The sequence below is a fragment of the Ictidomys tridecemlineatus genome, chromosome 4, assembly GCF_052094955.1.
Source record: "Ictidomys tridecemlineatus isolate mIctTri1 chromosome 4, mIctTri1.hap1, whole genome shotgun sequence".
In the NCBI taxonomy this organism is placed as follows: domain Eukaryota; kingdom Metazoa; phylum Chordata; class Mammalia; order Rodentia; family Sciuridae; genus Ictidomys; species Ictidomys tridecemlineatus.
The window spans coordinates 197,979,274-198,003,034 of NC_135480.1; the positions used below are offsets into that span (position 1 = coordinate 197,979,274).

The 23,761-nt window shown below is 47.8% G+C and overlaps 1 protein-coding gene across 3 annotated transcripts in view; it reads right to left on the bottom strand.

Annotated features, from left to right (window-relative positions):
• The window catches only part of Ttll11 (tubulin tyrosine ligase like 11), a 243,304-nt gene extending 225,782 nt beyond the window's left edge, over positions 1 to 17,522 (bottom strand). Inside the window, exon 1 of one of the 3 annotated variants that reach the window (XM_078048135.1) lies at positions 17,424 to 17,522. Coding sequence is in view for 2 of the 3 variants with exons in the window: in XM_078048133.1 (XP_077904259.1) it covers positions 6,758 to 7,477 (720 nt within the window). In the remaining variant the exon portion in view is untranslated. Of the gene's footprint in view, positions 1 to 6,757; positions 7,505 to 17,423 lie in introns of those variants that run through there. The other 2 variants (XM_078048133.1, XM_005320921.5) reach the window with 2 other exon arrangements.
• Positions 17,523 to 23,761: the final 6,239 nt, after the last annotated feature.

Here is a 23,761-nt window from a genome sequence, read left to right on the forward strand (position 1 = left end):
GCCAGTAGGTCACAGGGCCAAGACTCAAACTGGCATGTGACTGTGCTTTCTCCAGGATCATTGAGAAGGGAAGAGCGGAGAGATCAACCCAGGAAATTCACATCTCTTCCTTTCATGTCCCACCACCTCAGTTCTCCCTGTGAAGTCACCTAAATTTTGTGAACCCTGAGTTAAGATGTGATGTCACTCAAACAGCTGGAATGAGTTTTCCATGGTGATGAATATAATTGATATGCCAAAGCATGCAATAGACCCCGGGTCCAGAAAGGAAGCTTTAAAAAAAATATATCCCTTTAGGTTCATGGAACTTTAAAAGCATAATTTATTTTTAAAGAAAATAGGTTAAACCAGCACTACTTTCAAAATTTTTAATCCTAGGCTCCTTCAAGTTGACATTCATCCAAAATGGAGCTGGCCTTCTTCCCACAACCATCTTTACGTGTTTGGTTATCTGCTGTGGGGCAGCGGGTGTAGCGCAGTAGGAGAGCATGCTGAAGGCTCTGGGTTTGGACCCAAGAGCCCAAATATAGTCTGGAATGAGTAGGTCACAAAGCATTTTTTAAATGAGTCAAATGAGCTGGTCACATCTCTTCAGGTTAAACAGTAACCTATATGTGCAGACTCTAAATCTATAATACTTTTTTCTTCTCATTAAAGAAAAATAGATCCCATAACCAATGTCTGAGATTACCCTGTTGAAGGAAAAGAACATTAACTGAATACCAGTGGTGTGCCCACTGCTGGGCTAAGGCAAGGTGCTACATTCCTTCCTTTAATCTCACAAGCGTTCTGCAAGGTAAGTGTCACTCTCTCCTGCCCATTGTTACAGCTGGAGAAGCTGGGGCTCAGCAGGTGCTGCATTCAGTCTACAACCAATGAGGTCACACAAGCTTAGTGGTAAGAACTTTAACCTACAACTGTCTGATTTCAAGGCCTGTGCTAACTCCAGGATACAACACTTCCCCTTTAGAGAAGGCACTTTAAAATGGTCAATTATTTTTACGGTATGTTCTTCTCAGGGAATAGATTTAAAAGAGAAATAAAATGTATGAGTGAATTTCTGTATTCAACTTTAGCTGATACAAAACCAGCACCTAAAACAGTACCAAAATTGAAGCACAACACAGTTTATGTTTTATAACACAGAAAATAGCTCTAGGAATTTCTACACCTGATAAGACAAATTAATTTGTGGTACTTATAGACCTTGAACACCAGCCCTTGAATTTATTGTCTTTTAAAAGACTGTTCAAGCACTTAGCGTGGATTCAGGAAACTATTACATGTAGTTTACAGCGGTAGTGAATTGTGATTTTTGTGTTATGACAAGTTTGACTCACAAAGGAAAAATTCTGGTGGATTAGACATTGAAATAACCTGTCTGTTGAAGGAGAATATTTATGGAGTAGGGTATGAACCATTCTTAAATAAAATGCTGTCTTCAAAAAACTGGGCATTCAAAAAGATGACTATCATTGCAACTAGAAGCAGAAGGAAAGTGAAACCACCCAATTTTTCATTTTATATTCTTCCTTCTTCCAGAGGATTCCGAGATGATTCAATGCTGGCTTGTGTTCCACAGAGGAGTAACACAACTCACCTGGTCATATGGCACAGGGGTCGCTTTTCCTCCATGGTGGCAGCAAGATAGGATTTAGGAGGTACTGGCACTGCATGCTCCCTCTGCCGGGCAAGGTTATTTCAACATATTTTAAGCCCTATTTTCAATACTGCTCTCCTGGCTCTGAGTGACTCCCTGTCATTCCTCTGTCATTTAAGAGGTGTGAGTCAGATGATGGATGAGGTTAAGAAGTGGAGGATTATTAAAGGTCTTTCGAGCAAAAGAGTATGAGGCTTGAGCCCTCACTCACACTTACTTGCTGGACCTGCTTCAATTATTACCTGGGAAAGAAGATGATGATGATAGTGATGATCATGTTCATCATGATGATGTAGCATAACTCCTTGCAAGATGGTTTTTAGCAAAGGATTATCAAAGAAGATGCTATAGATTATATACTGGCTACAAGCTCAGGCCCCAGACAGCTCTGCCACTTGCTACCTGTGTGTCCTTGGGTAGCCCTTTAGCAGCCTCTCTCTAATATCAGTTTCCTCATCTATAAATTGGACATAATAGGATCTGCTTCAGAGGGCAGCTGTGAGAATGAAACAACATAATCCATAATAGATGCTCAACACAATTTTTGGTGAGCATTAAGCACTTAGTGCAATGCTGAGCACATATTATTAATAAATTAATATTGCATAACTGGTAAGTGGGATGATACAGTAATTGTGCAATGTCAGAGGAAAGGCTGAGTCAGTTCCAGAATACAACACATGATTTGGAGTCTCTGAAACAAAGAACTCATACCGTCAGAGACCTCAGGACAGGGGCTTATGCAAACTGTCAACAAAGGACCCACTATCAAGTCCCTCAGAGCTCTCATTCATATAAGCTGGTGTCCATGGCACCACTGTGCACACACAAGCTAATCTCCAAGGAGGGCAGCTCACAGCAACAGTGGCATCTATTCTCTAGGGTGTCTATGCAGGACACGGGGAGAGAGAGGCGGGCATGGCTGGAAGAGGACCATGCAATTCCAGGAGCAAGTAGCCTGAACTAGGAATCAGGAGCCGTCACTCTTTTTCTCATTGCAATTTCAGTGGTGACTTTGTACACAGGACTTTGCTATTTAAAAATAACTTTATTCTTATCTACAAGTCTGGCATCTGTAAATTTTCCCTTTGAGAAACAAATTTAACACTGTGAATACAGTTGAATTAGATCTGTCCTGCATGAATCATCTGAGGGTGGCATGGTTCATTTGGGACTGAAGGAGAGTGGGCAAGAGAAGCCAGGTCTATATATGGCAAGAAGTCTGTGAGCAAATGCAGTCAGCAGCATTGCTGACTCCTTGGCGCGGCTGTCAATGCGCTCTGGAATCTGATCTGGCTGCTTCTTCATCTCTCTACTGTCCACAGGCTCCCTAAACCACCAAGCCACCCATTCTGCATCAAAAACCAGATCCACCCTCCTGCCTTTGTTGCCACTTTGCATGGGAAGCCCTTTGTCCATTCACCTTCCAGAAGGAACTGTCATTGTATGTTTGCAGAATGGAGAGGTCTGTCCCTCTCTCTACACTGGGAGCTCCTGTATCTGTAGCCCCTTACTAGGGCTCTGCAGATAAAGAGAGAGCCATCAGGGACGTGGGGAGAGCACAGGGCTGAAGCCTGGGTCCAAATGTAATACCTGTTTCAAATGTCGGCTCTGCCCTCACTAGCCATACACCTTGGGCAAGTTAACCTCTGTGAACCTCAATTTTCTCATCTGTAAAATGGACATAATAAGGCACTTAAATTTATTGAGTTATGGAAGAATCAAATAATTGTCTGCATGTAGAGCACTAAGAACAGCAGCTGATAGAGTAAGAGGTAAATAAAGGGTCCCACCATAGTGTTTGTCATTGCTGTTCCATGTATACAATAAAGAAAATTTAAAACAGAAGGGAGGCTGTGCCCAGCAACTGAACAGACTTCTGATTTCACATGCTGGCTCAGCGTCGGCCCTGTTCAGTGGACCATGTTGTATGGCTTCTCACTACACACCCACAAGAGGAGATGAAGCTTTCACTCTGTTAGTGGTTGTGATCTTATTTCTTACCTGGGCTACCACCCAGCCCCACCAAAGCCAGCTAGCAGGGACTCCCCAGCCCTGCAGCTGCAGCACAGCAGGACAGGTAGGGGACACTGCTGCTCCATTCCTTGCACACCAGCCCCAAGTAGACGTTCTTGCTCTGAGAACATTAGTGCTGGGAGTTGGAGCCAATCTTGCCCAACATCACCCCGCAACACATAGGGGAACTGTGGCCCAGGGAGGTGGCATGTTTCCACTTTGTTAGCAGCAGGTCTACTACGTTACTTGCCATATGGTCAACTTTTTAATGGGTACTAAGAATACTATAATGTTTGTTTAAAGTTGGCAGGAGTTTCAAAGTTCATCTAAGCTGGCACTTCTCAAACTCCCCATTCTAAGGAATCAGATGACACAGGAGCTCTGCTGCAAGTATTCCACATTCATTTGATGAACATTTTGAACACCTACAATGTGCTGTGCTTTAGGGACACAAGTCAGACACCTCCCCTCCCCTCAGGACTTCACAGATTAATGGGAAAGAGAGATATTTAAGTGTGCAATCACAAATCTATTCATTTCTGCAAGTGAATCATGTTCAAATGTGCTAGAATGAGCTTCTCCACCTATGTAAAATATCTTTCCAAGTGGGAGAAGATAGACCTGGGTGGAGGGGGCAGTTACAGTTAAGGCTCTGGAAACCGCCAGCCCCCTACTGGGCTCACCAAGCTCATGTAGGGTAACACTATCATTATGAAGCCTCAGCACTGGAGAGGCTGGGAACCACTAAACTTGCTCTCCCCACAGGCATTGAACAGAATAAACAAATTGAGGCCTTAAGAGTTTAACTCACTTGCCCGAAGTAGCAAAGCTGGTGGATGGAATAAAATCCTACAGTGGTTTACACGGCTTCCTTCCAAGAAAAAAGTCCAAATCCCATAGCATCTGGCCCCTGCTTACTTCTGCAGTCTCATCTTCACCATTCCAATTCCCACCTGGTGATCCAGCCAGACGGAACTACATGCCAAGCCCCAAATGTGCCTCTGCTTCGCCTGTACCACTCTCTCCACCAGGGACCCCAAGTCCACTGCCCTAAATAACTCTGGCTCGTTGCCAGCTCTCAGGACTCAGCGGCAGTTAACCTCGTCCAGGAAGCCCTTTCACAGGTGGCCTCCTCTGCCTCTCACAGTACTGACACCTTCACACACAGAGAGAGAAACACTCGTCACATAATGTATTCATCCATTCAACAAAAATTTATTGAGCAACTTCCATGTGCCAAGCACCTCCATGTACAGCAGCAAACAAAACAAAGCCCCTGCCCTCGTGGAGCTTACATTCTGGTGAGGGAAACAGACAATCAACAAATAATACATAATACAATGTCAGGCAGGGTTTGGTGCTATGAAAAAATAAACAAGAGCAAGGGCTGGAGGAGGTGGCATTTGATAGAAGTCTGAAAGAGTGACAGAGTAAGCTGTGCAAATAATGGGAAACCAGCATTTCAGGAAGCAGCAACAATGGCCCTGTGGTTACTACAATTATGTCTTATTTGTGTTTTATATCCCCACTGAACTCTAAGGTCCTTGAGGGCAAGGTTTTTATGTTAAGCGTGACTCCCAGGATCCAGCACAGAGCTTAGCACTGCATTGTGGGCATTTACAGAATGAACACATAAACTCGGGCTGGTAAGCTGAGTCCATCTGGCCTAATGAACAGATCTAGCCCATTTTGTGTGTCTCCCTCCCACAGGACTAAGCAAAGGCCCTGCGTGGACCAGTGTGCCTAACCTGATTCTGTGGCTGGGTTTCTGTCCCTGGATTCACTCTTTAGTAGGTCCGTGATCCTGACAAGTTCAGTTTTATATTTCTGACCCTCCTATCTCTGGCCTGGACCTGGGTCTTTGTCTAGAAACCCAGATATTCTCAAACTCGGAGCCTGTCCTTACTTTCCCCTAGATGTCCTGGGCATAAAAGTCCTCTCCTAAATTGCATGTCCCAAGGTTTAGGGCCCAGACACCTGCAGCCAGGTGATGACCCCTACCTACCTGAAAGACTCCCCTGCCTGATAATTGACTTTCTTCCAAATTAAATGAGTCTTTCCTACTGAGACATCCACCCTCTGATCACATTGATCCTCTCTGTGGCCATCTCTCTGCAGGCTCCAACTTCATGAAACCATTACTGAAAGTCTACCACCGCCAAGGCACAAAGCTAAGTACATAAGACTTTGTGTTGCCAACTACAAACCTGTTAACCTGTTAAATAGATTGGTATAAGTCTCCTGGCTCAACTGTCCTAAACCAAAATACTAACACTCCTGAAAACACATTAAATAGCCCATATGACTCAAATAAAGGCAAATGGCTTAATTCAATCAGCCAACTGCAATAGAATACTCTGAAAGTCGTGGTGCTTTACCCCAGACCCCAACAGGTCTAAAATGGGTTCAAGGATGAGTAAGTCATCTCTTTAGTCATCCTTTCATCCACCACTTACTGACAACTGCCATATGGCAAGTTCTGAATCATAAAACACAGGGCCTGCTCTGATGACAGTGGTGATTATCATGATGGTGGCGGAGGAAGAGAAAAGGTATTAGAAGTTATCATTTATAAGATATTTATGTGCTATACAGTAGATATTAAGTCTTCTAATATTAACAAAACAATGAGATTGGTATTGCTGGCATTGTCCTCACTTAACAGAGAAGGTAATGGTCTAAAGAGGAGCGTCCACTTGCTCACAATTGCACAACTAAGTAGCAGGGTGTAGTGAGACCCTAGGTCTTTCTGCCTGGAGACTACAAACTGTTTACCATCCCCAATACTTGCATAGTGAGCACTAAACAAATGAAACAGAGAAGGCCCTGGCCCCAGACTTCTAAACAAGCATGAGGAGGCCAAGGCTGAGATCTGGAGACATAAAGAGGTGTAGGGGAGCCAAAGGAGGGAGTGGCTAACTTGACCTGGAGGATGAGCATTTTGCAGCTGACAAGCGGGTTCCCAGCGTGGCACACGGCAGGCGCTCTGCCCTGGGCTGCCGACCGGGCCTGGGCCATGCCGGGTCCTCTGCAGGTGTCCTGTCCACCCCCCTGTGCCCACGCAGCGGGGCCGGGCCTCACCTCCTTCCACTTGAGCTGGCGGATGCTGATCTTCAAGGCGTCCAGGGAGGTCCTGGCCTTGGAGCTGTCCACGGTGACTGGCCGCTGTGAGCTCTGCTCCTCTGGACGGCGGACACTCCGCCTGCAGCTTGAGCCCTTGACCCTGGGCTTCCCGTGTGCGCAGAGGTCCCGCGCCGGCTTCGGCTTGTGCGCGTGCAGCGTGGGCGGCCGCCGCGGGGCGACGCGGGCATCCCCCTCCTCCGCGCAGGGTTGCTCCGGGGCCGGGGCCGGGGCCTGGGACTGCTCCTCCCCGGCCTTGCTCTCGGGCTCCCCGGCCGCGCCCGAGTCCACGCCGGTCTGTCCGGCCGTCACCCCCGCGTTGGCCTCTGTCTCTGCTTTGGCCGCGGCTACCGCCTCCACCTCCGACTGAGCCGCCACCTCCCTCTTGGAACTGCCTCGCCGCATGGCGCTCAGGGTCGGTGCCGGTGCCAGTGCCACCGCCGCCGCCGCCGCTCCGCCGCCCCGGCCCGCGACCCAGCTGCCGCCACTGCCTCTGCTGCCGCCACTGCCAACCGCTCCCCGCCCGAGCCCGTTGCCATGATCGCTCAGGCTCAGGTTGACAAGGGCAGTCACCGCCTCCAGACGGGACCCGGGAAGGGACAATCGCCGACCAGGCCCCGGCGACCTCATAGGCGAGGTTGCACACGTGACCAGGCCTGTCACAGAGGCACCGGCGGCCATCTTGGAAAAGGGCAACTAGCTGCCCTGGCCGGCACACCCAGGAAACTCGAGGTTTTTGAGCGTTCGGAGCACAGGCTGGAAATGAAACTGAGGGTGGAAAAACGTCGAGCTCACGTGGGGCTCCCGGGACTAGGGAGGAGAGACATCTAATTCCAACAAGAGCCTCAGTTTCCCACCCGCTCATGCACACTCACACTCACTGGGGTAACTCCTGGTCCCCTTCTCCTCCCGCCCGTCCTGGGGGAAATCCAGCATGGGAACATCTCATCTAGTAATGGATATAACAAGTCCAGACCCCAGGGACTTATATATCAAGTTATATAGCACAAGAGTTCCACTCTTCTAGTCCTGTGAGCACCCCCAGACTGACAGCAGAAATACCTTGCTCTGTTCTCAGGGAGTTTCCAACAGAGTGGAAAAGCCCTACAGATCCTCAGTCCACTGAGGACATTAACAACTCCTTTTACTTGTGATGTCCCTTTTTTATTGTAGTAAAAGATAGATAACAAAAGTTACCTCTTAATCATTTCAAATATGCAATTCGTTGGCTTTCAGTTGATTCCCATGGTTGTACAGCCATCACCACCCTCAATCAACTAGAAGTACTACTTCTTCCCAGGGGGAAACTCCTTCTCTATGAAATAACAACTCCTCATTCCGCCCAACCCCAGCCCCTGGCAACCACCATTCTACTTTCTTTCTTGATCAAATTGACTGCCCTAGGTACTTCACCCTAGCGGAAACATTGCCTTGTTTCATTTAGCATAATGTCCTCTAGATTTATTCTTGTAGTGGCACGCATCAGAATTTCATTCTATTTTAAGGCTAATATTCCACTGTCTGCATTTCCATATTATTTTTATCCATTCTTCTGTACATGGACATTTGTGTTGTTTCCACTAGTTAGCTATTGGGAATTATACTGTCATTATCATTGGTGGACAATTTGGTTTGAGTTCCTGGGTTTGCAAGTACTTTTAAAGCCAATCCAAGAAAAGAGCCACATTTGCTTTAGTTTGGTTTGGTTTTTAGGAAATGGGGTTGGAAAGGTGCAACGACACACCAGGATGACAACAGAATGACCACAACTATCCATGAGTGAACTTTGCCACACTCTGCACTGGGATGGAAAGAACACAGAAGTCGTGGAGGAAGGAGGACCTCTTCCTCGCTGATCTCTCCAGGAGCCTTTTTTACTTTGGTCTAGCATTTTACTTGGTGAATAAAATGCCTTGAAATGTACAATCAGAACCTTAAAAGGCCCAAGCCCCCCTGTGGGAGTGCTCCTCTCTCTTCCTGTGGAGGCCTCGATGGCTTTCTCCTCTGACCACCCGCAATGAGTGACCTGGGGTCCTTATTTAGAATTCAGTCTTCTGAACCCACCCCCAGAGATTTTGATGCAGAGCATCTGGATGAGCCCGTGAGTCTGAAGGTTAAATTAGTTTCTTTGCTGATTCTAAGGCAGCCAAGGTCAAGAGCCATGGATAGAGACCTCTGGAGACCCTTGGAGCTGTCCGTGGTACCAAGGAAAAGCCCTCACAATCTCCTATCTGCATCCACACCCTATTCCCCCAAATCCTGACCCTCCTGCTGGTGTCCCTGGTTTCAGCAAATGGTACCACCTTCATTCAGGCATCCTTGAATGTTGCTGAATCTTAACATCCCTCTCCTGACTTCCTAGAAGCAGGCTGTCACCAAATCCCATAGGTTTTGTATTGAGATCTTACTCCCATCTTTCTCCTCTTACCCTTCCCTTTGACCACTGCCCCAATTCAGGTTTCTGTCACTAGGTGAATCATTGCACCAGCCTCCTCATGGGCCTCCTTGTCTCCAGTCTCCATCAAACCCTGATGCATCCTCCACACTTCAGCTAGACCTGAAACTTGCCTGCAAAGAAACTGCCCCATCTTTGGGGAATAAAACCCAATCATGCTAATTGCCCTAAAAGACCCTTCCTAATTACCACTTCTGCAATAACCCCCTTCTCTTTGCCTCCATGCCTTCATGTAACTGTTGCCTCTGCCTGGACCTCTCTTTATTTTATCTCTACCTGGAAATTTAGACTCAGCTTGAATGCCTTCCTCTTCATAAGCTTTTCTCAAATCCCACAGGCAAAAATAGTTCTTTCCCCTGCCAACATAGCTGGTAACCCTCCGCATGGTCTCTAGAGAAACCATCTCAGCCTCCTCCATTAGTCTGGGCAGGGACCAATCTGGTCTGGTTTATCTCTATATTCCCCTCTCTAGGAGCTACAACACAGTGGTCCTCAGAAGGATAAATGCACCAATTAATGAGTTGCTTTCAACTTTACTTGTTAACTCTGGAAAAAGCCTCCCATATAGAGATATTTTGGCCTATGTCCCAAGACCTCTTCTGCATGGGACCTTTGGCAGATGGTCCTTCCCTCTGCCCAGAACATTCCTGCCTACAACTCTGCCCACTTCTTCTTCCATGATCAGTGTATATTATATATCTGCAGAGATACCTCTGCTCTATATAAATCAGACCTCTTCTGATGAAATAATGACATAAGACAGAAAAACAAACAAATGAACCTCAATGCAGCATATAATTAAGTGCCAAACAAGGCAAAGAGTAAAAAGCAAAAGTTATTTAGGAGTTCAAGGAATAGAGAATTTACTGTGAATTTGCCAGACCAGGCTCCACATAAGACACTGGGCATAAGCTGAGTCTTCAGGATGGAGTAAGAATGAGGCAGATAGGAGTTGGGCATTGCAGAGGCTGTGGGAAGGGCTGCTCCAGTCTGAGGGTGGGCATCTGCCACAGCTCTGCCCACCAGCTCGCCCATCCAGGTTGTGTCCACCAGGTGGGGTGATTTTGCCCATTGGTTCAAAGGCTCCAGGGCTAAGGGAGTTCCTGTACTGAGGGGGGGGCACAGGGAGTAGATGTGAGAGGAAGACACAGCCTCTTCAGGGTTGCAGGGAGCAGACTGGGCTGGTTGAAACACATGCCTTGGAGGAAGGGGTACAGGAAACAAGGCCAACTTGAGCTCGATTTTCAGAGCTTCAGACGCCGTGGTACCCTGTGACTTCTCGGGAACCCCCAAAATGTGTTGGCAGGAAATCCAACCCCATATGCGATTACTCCAAGAGAAGCATCAGCTGTGGCTGCTGAGAAGGTTAGGATGCAGGACTGAATTACCATCCCGAGATAGGCAACTGTGTGAAGTGTCTCTCCAGATGCGCCCTGTCCCTCACAGCTCACTGCGCCTTACAGTGGGCTCTTTCCTGTGTGTCCCATCAACCACAAGTAAGGAGCTCACTGTTCTGTGGGCCACGATATCCCAACGCCTAGTCTAGTGCCTGGCAGAGAGCAGGCACTCAAGAAATATTTCTCAAATGAATGAATGAAAAATTAAACTACTTAGATAATCAACACTGAGGAAATGGTTAAGGAAATTGTGGCAAAGGCTGTCAATGACAGCTTCAGCCACCAAGGAAAATGTCAGTGTCATAGCATGAAGGGAACGGGTGCAGGCATTGTAATTACAATGCCTAAAAACTGCTCTGCACGAGGAAGGCCTGGAAGAATACAGAGACAAATGAGAACAGCTGTGGCGCCGGAGACTCCAGCTCTTGCTTGAAATTTTCCTCTCAATTTTAGCAAATTGTAGCAGCCTTGAGGTTCTTCATGTCCTTGAACCCAGGAATCCATCTCCTTTCTACAGATTTTTGGTAAGAATCAAAAAGACAAGGTTTGCGGTGGCCTATTATTGGCAAGTCACCTCTGTGCCCGGCTCTGGCCTGAGCCTTTTGCATATACTGTGTCTTATATATCTCCGCTGCAGCTCTGGGATGTGTTCCATTAAGACCCGTATTTTACAGATGAAGGAACTTCCTACTCAGAGAAGACAAGTCACTCGCCCGAGGCACACAGCTGGGAAAGGAAACATCAGGATTCTAACTCAGGATGATCTGACATTAGCACCCGGCTCTCAAGCACTGCACAACCCCATACCAACCCTTTGTCCACAAAAGACTCAACGTATGTTTAAATACAATGGAGACCTCATACATGTATATGAACAAAAATACACACACACACTAACATTCAGGTATGACATTTTCTACAGTGAGAAGACATTGATTTGCTAACTGGAAAATCAGATTTTAAGTAAAAAAATTCACCTTGGCTCTTATTATGTCACTTTTACAGCAAATCCATTTCTGGGGCGGGGCGCGAAGAAGGAAGGGTCTGTTCCAGGGAGAGGGATGGGCAGCACCCTTGACTCTAGCAGGTTGTTTCTGCGCTGTTCAGATCAAAACCTGCCACCAGGTGGCGCCCAAAGAACAGCTTTGAGGAGTTGAAGGTGGCTGAGGTGCCGCAAAGCTCCCGCTGCAGTAAATGTCTGGCCCCAACAGCTCCCCCCTGGCCCCCTGTGCTCCTCTGGGCTTTTTGCCATTGTTGCTCCTTCTGCCTAGCACACTGTCCCTATACCCCACTTGACCCGCTGTCTACTCAGTTTGTCCTTCAAGCCCCAGATGCAAGGTCTCCTTCTCTTACAGTAGGGCAGAGCTCCCAGCCTCCAGGACGGGTTTTGTCGCTGGTAAAATAATTTTTAAGAACCCACGCTGCTGCACATTGCCTGCCTGGTGTAGCGAGCCATCAGAATGGGGATGCTTCCCACACAAGGGACAGTGGGACCCACAACAAAGTCCTCAGGGGCCAGTTGGAAGGAGCTTGTAAAATGCCATGTGATGGCTGTAAAATAAGTGTCCTTCCCACCCCTGCCCACCATCTATACATGCTGAGAGTAGGGTTGGGGACCAAGTCCTGGAGGAGGGGACAGAGACAAGAGCAAGGAGCCTGGCAGAGAAGTAGGCTAAGGGAAGGCCCAGAGTATTGAACTGGGGAGTGTAAGAATGTTGGGGTGTAGGTGGGGTGTGGCTGGCAGGGTCAGTGTTAAAGCAAGCCCCTGTCGGGGGGCTTAGAACCCAGGAAGGTTTTAAACAGAGGACTGATGTGGTCAGGTTTCTATTTCAGAAAGAATGCTCCGAGCCCTGAGGAATGAAAGTTAACGTTCAATCCCCAGCACTGCAAAAGAGAAAAAACGAAATGAAAGTCACTGTTTCTTGAGCTGGACACTGCTCTAAGCCCTGTATGTGCATCATCTAGTTTAGTGCTCGCAGCAGCCACCGAGGTGGATAGCATCGGTCAGTACTCCCCTTCTGATGGATTGGGAAAGAGTCAAGGAGAGTGTGCCCCACGGTCACACAGCAGGAAGGGGTGGAGCTGAGGTGGCAGCCCTGGGCCAGAGCCTGAGCCTTAGGTTTATTCTGCTTTGGAAGGAGTTGGGGGGGGCAGGATCCAGGCAGGGAGACCAGAGAGGAGTCTTCTGTAGTTAAGTGGCAGAAAAGTGGGGGGCAGGGGTGAGGGCTGTGCGGGGGAGTGAGGTGTGAGGGATCTCGGGGCTTTCCTGCCACTCAGGCTGCATCTGGCCCCCTGGGCTCAGTGTTTTCCTTTCCCTGGAAGCAGGGATTCAGCCTGGGCGCCCCTCTCATGAGCCTCAGTCAGCGCTCCCAGCCTCCTCATTTCCTACTGTCCCCAAAACGCAAGTCTTTTTCATGCTTTCATTCATCCAAGGAAGACACGGAGGAGAGCACGGGGAGTCTGGGGTCCCACAAACCTGGTCTCTGCCCTAAGACTCCTGACCCTCTGTAGGAAGGTCTCTGCAAGCTACTTGGACCCTGGTTCCTTCTAGTTGTCATCCCTAGACATCTGCAGCTTTCTCTTCCTCCACGGCTCCCTCTCCCTGGGAGATGAGCGTGAAGCTGCCATCCACCTAGAAGCTGGCACCTCATCGTCTCAGGAGACCACCAGGAGACCTCCAGACCAGCAGGGCCCCTGTCTCCTGTCCTGGGAAGTCTCTTGGAGAAGGCTGTTAGAAGACAGAGGTGCCAAGTGGGCAGCTGCACTGGGCGGGAGAATGGAGGAGAATGGCAGAGAGAGGCAAAGACACCAAAGGAGAAAGCTGAGCTGCAGAAGGAGCCTTATCTTGTCTGCTCCAAGAAAGAGCTCCAGCGAGGGAAGAGAGGGAGGAGGGAATGGTGGTAGAGAAACAAGGAGGGAGGTAAGATTTACGTAGTACTTCCAATATGTTAGAAATCTGACCTAAACAGATGTTCATAGCAAAGCGACAAGGCTCCATCATCTACAGCAGGAGCCAGCAAGCTTCCTGTCAAGAGCCACATAGTAAAGATTTAAAGCTTTGCAAGTTCTGTTACAGTCACCCAACTCTCCCATTATTGGGAGAAAACAGCTGTTTTAGTCAGCTTTCTCACTGCTGTGACTAAAAGACCTGAAAAGAACAATTTTCAAGGAGGAAAAGCTTATTTGGGGGCTCACGATTTCAGAGGTCTCAGTCCATAGAAGGCCGGCTCCATTCCTCAGGGCTCAAGATGGGGCAGAACATCACCGCAGAAGAGTGTGGCAGAGGGAAGCAGCTCACATGATGATCAGAAGCAGAGAGAGACTCCACTCACCAGATACAAATATATACCCCAAATGTATGCCCCCCAATGTCCCACCTCCTCCAGCCTCACCCTACCCCTCTTCAGTTACCACTCAGTTAACCCTATCAGGGGATTAATTCACTGATTGGGTTAAGACTCTCACAACCCAATTATTTTACCTCTGAATGTTCTTGCATTGTTTCACACATGAGCTTTTAGGGGACACCTCACATCCAAACCATAACAACAGTCATTGATAACAATATAAATGAAGGAGGTAGCATGCTGCATCCAAACCTTGTTTACAAAAAAAAGCAGAAAAAGATAATGAAGTCACTAGCCCTTAAGGAAATGCATATCAAAACCACAACGAGGTACTCCTTTATGATCACTAGGATGGTGCAATGGTTAGACTGTATCCCCCAAAGTTCACTGTCAAGTCCCAAGTTCATATGTGATGGTATTTGGGGGTGAGCCTGTGGAAAGTCATGGAGGTGGAAACTCATTATGGGATTGGTGGTTTTATAAGAAGAGACCTGAGCTAGCTCTTGCTCTGTCTCACATGGAATACCTTCTGCCAGGCTATGACACAGCAAGAAGATGCCATGGACTTCCCAGCATCCAGAACTGGGAGAAATAAATCTCTCTTTTTTTAATATAAATTACCCAGCGTTAGCAACCTAATAGCAACATAATACAGACTAAGACTCATGACTATGATTAAAAAGACGGTAAGCATTAAGGAGGATGGGGAGAAATCGGAATGCTCACACATTACCAATGGAAATGTAAAATGGTGCACTGCTTTGTTAAATAGTCTGGCAGTTCCTCACATGGTTAACTGCATGAACCAGGAATTCTATTCCCACATGGAATAAAACCCAACAGAAATGAAAACATCTCCACATAAAAACTTGTACAGGGTTGTGCATAATAGCACTAAGTGAAAACAACCCCAAAACATATAAACTGAAAAACAGGTAAAAAAAAAAAAATGTAGTATATCCAATCAAAAAACTATTATTTAACCATAAGAAAAATGAAACAATAAACAAAACAGAAAATTTCTCAATGTAGAATGACATTAATCTCTAGATTAAATGGGCCCATTTTAGAGCCAGCCCAGTGAACAAAAAATGTGCATACCAATCACGTCATTTTAAATTATAGTAAACTCAGAAACAGAAGGTCCTAAATATTTCTGGAAAGAAAGTAGGAAAACACAAGAAATGGGGAAAAGAATGGTATAAGATTTCTTCATAACAACACTTAAAAGGCAACTTGCCTTCAAAGTTATGAATCAAAGTAATGGAGAATTCTATACCCAACTAAACTATCTAGTATGATGCTAGAATATTTTCAGGCATTCTAAATTTTCATCATGAAGAACCACTGATAATATGCTCTACCTAACTGAGGAAGCAAAATAAGGAACAAAAAGAAATGAGATTCAGAAATCAAGGTTTATAGCAAACACAGAAATTAGTTTTAAAAAAATGAACTACTGTAACTGAGCCTTGGAAACATTATACCAAGTGAAGACCAAAAGAAGTCAGACACACAAGACTGCAAATCACATAAAACCGCTCATACAAAATGTCCACAATAGACAAATCTATATGGAGAAAGTTGGTTTGTGGCCTTTTAGGACTGGGAGGAGCAAGGAGAGGGAAAGGTGATAACTAAGAGGTACCAGGTTTTATTCGTAGGTGGATGAAAATTGATTTTGATGATGGGTACACACAACTCTGAATATACTAAAACCCAACAAACTGTATACTCTAAAGATATGAAGGGTATGTAGGTTATGTGACATCCCAATAAAGCTGTTTTAAAAAAAAAGACAGTGGGCCAGAGTTTGCTGAACTAGAGAAGTCAGATGTCCTGGGCTGAAATCTGCACTGTTTCTTGTGACCTCGGGCCACAAAAAAGAACTTCTCTGTCGATACTTTCATCTGAAGAGTGGAGGATACGAATTCTATCCAAGAGCGCTATGAATTAAACGATGTAACATGCCCGCACACGAGTGCTCTCTAAATGCTGGTGACTGTTACGATCTTCACTTTAAGATGAGGAAACGGAGGCTAAGAGAAAGCACAATTTTTGTCCCGAGTTGTGCAGAGTGACAATTGAAGTTCAAAGTTCCAACTTGCCACGTGGATTTCTTCCATTCCACCGTTCTACCTCACTGCCCTAACATCCTCTGGAATCCCATTCCCCCTGTGTCAAGTGGAGAGTTTGTCCTGAATGCCCCTTAAGAGCTCTTTCAGCTTTGAAATTTTACAAATCAGTGAAGGACCTGGTGTGGAAATGCTGGGCCTTTGGCCAGTTCCTGAGGACCGTGCATCCTTGCTCCGATGGCCCTCAGCATAGAGGATGGACTGACTGCCAGCCTCCCTTTGTAGACTGGCGGGCCAGCACACAGGAGAGGAGAGGCAGGAGACTCCGCTTACAGGTAATAGAATAACAGCCAGGCTTGGGGAGCAGTGGGCCGGAAATAAAATAACTGACAACATGATACCGCCCTGGATTCCTCCAGCACTCTGGGAAGGCAAAGAATAAACACCAAATTTCAAATTACTTTTCCGAAAAGGTCAAGAGAAATTGAAAGCCACTGCACTCTCCTAACAACTGGTTTCTCTCTTGGAGAGCTGTCAGGGTTTAAAAATATTTTACAAAGCAATCATCTGTAGGCAATCAAGAGAGATGCCTCCCCAGGCCAAGAAGGGGGGCTGTTGAAATGTATCAGTGGTGTTGTGCTGGGCGGGGGACAGGCAAACATGGAGAGCTCAATTTTAGCCTAACTTTGAGAAAAGCAAGTTTTAAAAAAAATAAACAAGAAAAATAAATCCCAAGTATTCCCAAGTGGCCTAATTTGAGAAGAAATCCTCTCCCCTGTTGGTGTAAGGGGTGAATTGAAGGAGGGGATTTCTTTCTACTTTTGGACACCTGCCTCTTTTATCCCCCACACCCTTCCCTACACCCTTCCACAGCCAACTAGCCACAAGACCTCTGTTTCAGTCATATTTTTTGCTGCTATGATTGTAAGACCCAACCAGAACTATTATAGAGGAGGAAAGATTGATTTAGGGACTCACAGTTTCAGAGGTCTCAATCCATAGACAGCAGGCTCCATTTCTCGGGGCTCAAGGTGAGGCAGGACATCATGGTGGAAGAGTGTGGCAGAGGGAACTAGCTCACATGATGATCAGTAAGCAGAGAAAAAGGTCTCCACTTGCCAGACCAAATATATATATATATACACCTAATAGCACGCCCTTAATGAACTACTTCCTCTAGCCACATTCTACCTGCCTCCAGTTAATTCCATCAGGGATTAATTCACTGATTAGGTTAAGGCTGTAACCCAATCATTTCTTCTCCAAATCTTCTTGCATTGTCTCACACAAGAGCTTCTGGGGAACACCATATCTAAACCATAACAACCTCTATTGGCTTCCACAGGGACTTACCAAATGGATTTTGAGATAGTTTGAAGAATGTCTTGCAATAGCCCAAGAAGGCTTGTAGTCTCTTCTGTTGAGCTTCAATGAGTCAGTCAGGAAAACGTTAAGCTGCAATGACAAACATTCCCAAATCTCAGTGAATTAACAGACATGTATTTCTCATTACATTACACATTCAGGACAGGGGCTCTGCACACAATAGTCCCTTTGGGTCAGAAGAGGTTAATGGAGACTCCATTTCAACCTGACCATGGTGGGTGTTAAGAAAGGGATCAAGGCAAATCACACACTGGCTTTTTTTTTTTGTGTGTGTGTGTGTGTGTGTATGGGTGTGTTGCTGGGGATGGAACCCAGGGCCTCGTGCATGCTAAGCAAACACTCTACCACTGAGCCACAGCCCAGCCCCACATACTGGCTTTTTCAAACTTCATTCAGAAACACTGCACAACTGTTGTGATGACTAGAAGGACCAGAGCAAGCTGAACCTCGCGGTTAGAGAGGCCAGGCAACCCTGCCATGTGATGAAGGAGACGAGCCTAAAATGTGGAGCAAACTCGCTCCTGACCACCACAGAGCACCTCGAATAGGGACCAGGGCCACAGGCCCCAAACCCAGGAGCCAACCATTAAAGGGCAGTAGTGTGGGACTCAGAGAGCTGAGCAGTGTCCATTCATGTCCAGAGCGAGGGTGGGGAAAGCGGCCAGTGTGTGCCTGTAATGTGTAATGAGCAGAGCATGGCAGTGTTGCAAAAGGACAATGACAAAAAGAGACACAGGACACTCTCAAAAGAAGAAATACAAATGACCAACAAATATATGAAAAAATGTTCAACATCTCTAGCAATTAGAGAAATGAAAATCAAAACTACATTGAGATTTCACCTCACTCCAGTCGAAATGGCAACCATCAAGAATACAAACAACAGGAAGTGTTGGCAAGGATGTGGGGGAAAGGTACAATCGTACATTGTTGGTGGAACTTTAAATTAGTGCAACCACTCTAGAAAGCAGTACGGAGCTTCCATTAAAAAAAAAAAAAACTAGGAATAAAACCACCATATAACATAATTAATTCCTTGGTGTATATCCAAAAGATTAGCCTACTGCAGGGACACAGCCACATCAATGTTTATAGCAGCACAATTCACAATAACTAAGCTATGAAACCAACCTAGGTGCCCTTTAACAGATAAATGGATAAAGAAAATGTGGTGTATATACACAATGGAGTATTACTCAGCCATAAAGAAAAATGAAATTATGGCATTTGCTGTCGAATGGATGGAAGTGGAGACTGTCATGCTAAGTGAAATAAGCCAATCCCCCCCAAATCAAAAGGCAAATGTTTTCCCTGATATAGGGAAGCTAATACAAAATAAGGGAGAAGAAAATGAGGAAGGAGCAAGAGGAATGTGGTGGGAGGATTCCATCAAAATAAAAGGAAATCTGTGGACTAGACTAGATGAAGGGGATTGAGTGGGAGGGAGAAGGGAAGACAGTGGAATGAAACGGACAGAACTTTCCTATATGAATAACCACAGTGAGTCTCACCTCCATGTACAAGATGCGAACTAAAAAAAAAAAAAAAAAAACATGTAAACAGCAGAGAGATCAGCAGAGGGGAGGGAACAGGGAAGAAGGGGTGGGAGGAGGGAGGGAAACGGAAAGTGCTGGGGACTCAATTAGAGCAAATTATATCTCCTGCTTTTATAATTACATCACAATGATCCTAATGTTCTGTGTAACTAAAAAGAAACAATAAAAAAGGAAAACTTTTGAAAAAACAAAAAAGAAGAAAAGAGACTTGGGGGCAGCGGGTGTTGCTCAGAGATAAAGGGAGAGCTTAGGGCACAGGAGGCCCTGGGTTGATCCCAAGAAGAAGAAGACGAGGAAGAGGAGGAAGGAGACGAGGGGGGAGGAGGGAGAAGGGGAGGGGGAGGGGAGCCCTAGGACTCAGGGAATCTTAAGGGTCATTTATCGCAAGTCCCTGAATCAGAAATGGGAAAAGAAAAAGTGAAATGAGGAAAAGACTGACTAATGGAGGGGCAGGGGCTGGGGCTCAGTGCAGAGCACTCACCTAGCACGTGCCAGGCCCTGGGCTCAACCTCAGCACCACATAAATATAAATAAATAAAATAAAGTCAGAGTCCAACTACAGCTAAAAGTGTGTGTGTGTGTGTGTGTATGTGTGCGTGTGTGTGTAAAGACTGATGGAAAAAGGGAAAAGCTTCCACATAGAAGGCTCCCCTGATGCTCCCTTTCTTGGTAGAAAGCAAAGAGCCCCATTCCCTCTTCTATTGCCCTTTGTGGCAGTCACCCCATGAAAGGACGCTGTTCCCAAAGACCCAGCCTCCCAAGGAGTCTGGATGATGCCCCGACACAGAGCGTTTGGGACTGGGTGTCCCTCGTGTTCCCACCTCCAAACCCAGCTTTGGTCGTGAGACGAGGCCACTCAGATCAGAGTGGATTCAGAGGCCACTCTAACTGCCTGGACAGAAGTCACCCTTGACCTGGCAGGAGGACAGGATGCTCAGCTGTACTCAGGACCTTCTGAGCGAGGAAGCATACCCGTGACTGACAGTTGCACTACGGCCCTCAGGAACCACCCCAGGCCAGGCCATGGGACTTGTTTTGGCCAGTGGAACATTAGTAAAGTAGGACATTCACAAAGAACTAAAAAGCTCTTGATCACTAGGACATGTCCTCTTGGAAGGTTCCCCCAAGGAAACCAGATGCCATGCTACAAAGACACGCAGGAAGGACTGCAGAATAATGAATGAGCAGACCCATGGGGACAGACCTTCAGGAAGGAGACTGTCTCATCCAGCTCCTAGCTCAGAATGGCCCCTCCAGACCTCAGCTACAGCACGTGGAATAGAAGTCCCCAGCAGAGCCCAGCCAACCCCACAACCAAGAAGAATAATAAGTCGCCATTGTTTTAAGACACTCTGTTTTAGGATCTGCTGTTATGTATCCTTAAGTCAGTGGCACAGTGACTTTCTTTTAGCCCAGGTGAGTGTATAGAACATGTGCTCGTGCACCTGGACGTGGCCTCCCGTGTGCCTCGGTCTTAACTGACATGGAGAGATTCCCCCCATTGCTGCTGTCTGTCCCAGGCTGCACTGGGAGCCCCACACAGAGGTGAATGAGAGGAGCCCCTGGAACCTGGGACAGCATTATCCATTGAGCAGCCAGACACATCCACAAATGACCGAATGACTTAAACACTGTCAGAGAGAGAGACATGAGGTGCTCAGGTCGGGCTTTTTGGCCAAGGTGACCTTTGATGAGGCTCCTGAAGCACCAGTCATTTGCCAGGCAGATGGGGCTGGGCAGGCCTTCTAGGCAGAAGGACCGAGTGCACCCTGGCAGATGCGTGGGTCAGCCTGGCCCACTGTCGGTCCACACCATTATGTTATGGCTGGAGCATCTGAACAGAGCAGAGGATGGAGAGAGGCTGAGGGGGATGTGGCAGGACCGAGATATTCAGAGTCTTGCAAACCAAGAGAGAGAAGAACACCATCCCTGCACTCAGCATGGGCATGGAGGGCTTGGAACCAGAGCAGGACAGGGTTTGGCTGAAGTGTCCCTGTGGCTCTGGCTGCTGAGTAGAGACTGGATTGAGGGGTGGAGTCAGGAGCCTGTATTCCACATGACTTCACTGAACCCCACGTGCCAGGCACTGTTCTGGGTGCTGGGCACACTTCATGAGAGTGAGGACGGAGAGAAAGGGATGACCCGGCGATGTCAGGGGGTGAGTTAGAGGTAGACGTCTGGGTGACTCCCGCTCCGTGATCGCCCCACTGAGGGGTAAATGGAGATTTGCTAAAATGGAGCCAGCAGGGCAGGAGGCTAGGAGCAGTGGTGACTCCAGCCATGCCTGGCTGGAGCCAGCGGAGACCTCTTCCAGGAAGGATCTTCATCTGTCATGAGATGGTAAGCCTGGCAGCTGGGGTGGTCCCTGCCTTCATCTCTTCCTGGTCTGTATTCTTCACCCAGAGAGCTTGTGGTGGGGTTTGAGAATCGAGCCCCAGCGGGGCTGCAGAGGCGCACACTGATGGGCTGGGACACCTGTGGGAGCTGTCAGTCACGGTGCCAGTTACTTACGGATACATGACAGCGGATCCTAAAGCAGAGTTGCTTAAAACAATGGCAATTTATTATTATTATTCTTGGTTGTGGGGTTGGCTGGGCTCTGCTGGGGAGTTCTGTTCACTCAGAGGTGACAGGATGGGGGAGGGGAAACCAGCATGGCTGAGGAATCTGGAGGGAGGTGGGGACTTGGTCAGTCTGCGGACCTGCAAGGGCCTGGAGCAAGGGAACAGACTCACCTTCTAGCCTCAATTTCTCATCTATAAAATGAGATTGTAGAATTGCTGAGGATGAAACCAGATGATTCAGGTCAAATTCTTAGCAAAAGGCCAGGTCCGTTATAAACCATCGCTAAGTGACCGATTTGTTATTTATTAGTTTGCTAGACCCCCAGAGCCGGGGCCCAAGCACAGTAGTTTTAGGGTGCCTACTCATCTCCAGGCCAGGAGGAATTTTATAGGGCTGGGTGGAAGCGAGCAGGAAGGGTTCAGAGCAGAGGGGAAGGGGGAGAAAAGAGGCCCCCAGGGATAGACAGTGGCCTCCAGGGCCATATCTCAGTCGGTTCCCAGTCCTGATGCCTGGTCAGGGGTTGGGGCTGGGTGCTGTCACCCCCATACATACCCCAGTGCCTGGGGATGCCTTCTCCCCTCCTGGGAGTCTGAGTAGACATAGTGAGGGACGCAGGGCCTAGGGACTCTGACACTACCAGTGTGGCTGGAGAGCTCCAGCACCAAGGGAAGCACGTGGGAGGGGCCAGTCTCTGCCCCTTGAGAGTAAGGGACAGTGTGGGCACACTAGGACTTATGCCCTGCTCCCCAGCACACCACAATCAGTCCCCTGGGCCCGGCCTTGCAGGCCACACTCTTAGGGTAAAGGACTCATCTGTGCATGAGAAGGAGGACTCCACATGGCCTTGGCCCACCCTGCCCTTCCTCGGGCAATCTGCTCTTGGCAGCCCGTAAGTGGACTGATGCCCAACACCACCACCTCCAGAGATCCCCAGCTCCAGTTCCCTTCTCCCATGGAGAAGTCAGATCAGGTCAGCGCACCTCTTCACCACCACCTCCATGAAGCCTTTCCAAGAAAACCACCCCAAACCAGTTCAGGCAGGCTCCCTGGTGCTGGGTAGAGATGCCTGGATCCTGTCTTCCTGGGGCCAGCAGTGGTCAGATCCCTGGGGAGGTAGCGGAGGCTGGGACTCTAACCAGCCTTTTCCTGTGGCCCACCCGCCAGTCCCACAGGTATGGGTAGGGGCTGAAGACTTGCCTGTAACAAAGGGGCCCTGTGCCTCCCTGCCCAACGCCTGTCACCTTGTGATACTGCTGGTTACCAGTGACGAGCTCTGCTCCCTCACGTGTTGAAGGACAACATGAGAAAAGCACGCCAAGGCAAGCAGATAAAGCAGAGTTTATTTTAAAAGGGGGTAAGGGACCTCTCTCAGGAGGGAAAGGGGCCATAGCTGGTATCCCGGGATCCCAGGGGTGAGAGGCTGCTGCCATTTTCTATGTGTCCCAGGCTTCCTTGGTTCTCCTGCTCTCTCCCCCTCGTCTCTGCTCTCCATGACTAGGCCCAGGAGATGTCTGGTGGGATGGCCAAATAGTGAGAAGCAGATGGGCTGGAGGGATCTGGGCAGGAAGATCCTGTAGGAAGGGACCATCCTAAAGACAGGTTACCTTAGCAACAGGTTGGAGCAGGGCAGGTTCTCTTGATAAGGCCACATGGAGGAAGGGCTCTGAAGGCATGAACATTTCAGTCCTTCCATTCTCTGGCTCCACCCTTGCCTATCTGCCTGTCTAATCCCGGCTTGGCTGTCCACTCCTCTTGGCCCATTACTGATTTCAGCATTTGGAGGCCAAGGGGACCCAGCACAGTAGGTCTTTCAGGTCCCTACCAAAAGCGCAGGTCCATTTTATTCAGCAATCACACACTATCTGCCAGCCCCGAGCCAGGCCATGGACAGACAAGTCCTCGGCCCAAACTGACCCCCAAAGCATCGCAGCTCAGTTCTCCTGGGATGCCTGCACCCCGTCTGCCTGTAGGAATCCCATTTGTCCCTCAAGGCTAAGCTTCAAGGGCACACCTCTGAAGCCAGATTTAAAGACAGGTAGTTAGTGTAACTAGGTAAATCAGGTCTGATGGAGAAAATGGAGGCCAACTGGAGTCCAGGAAATTGGAAACAGGCCCTGGAAGAGTGGAATGTCCATGTCTCCAAAGCCCTTTGATACTCCCTCTCCCAAAAGGTTAATTAAGCAA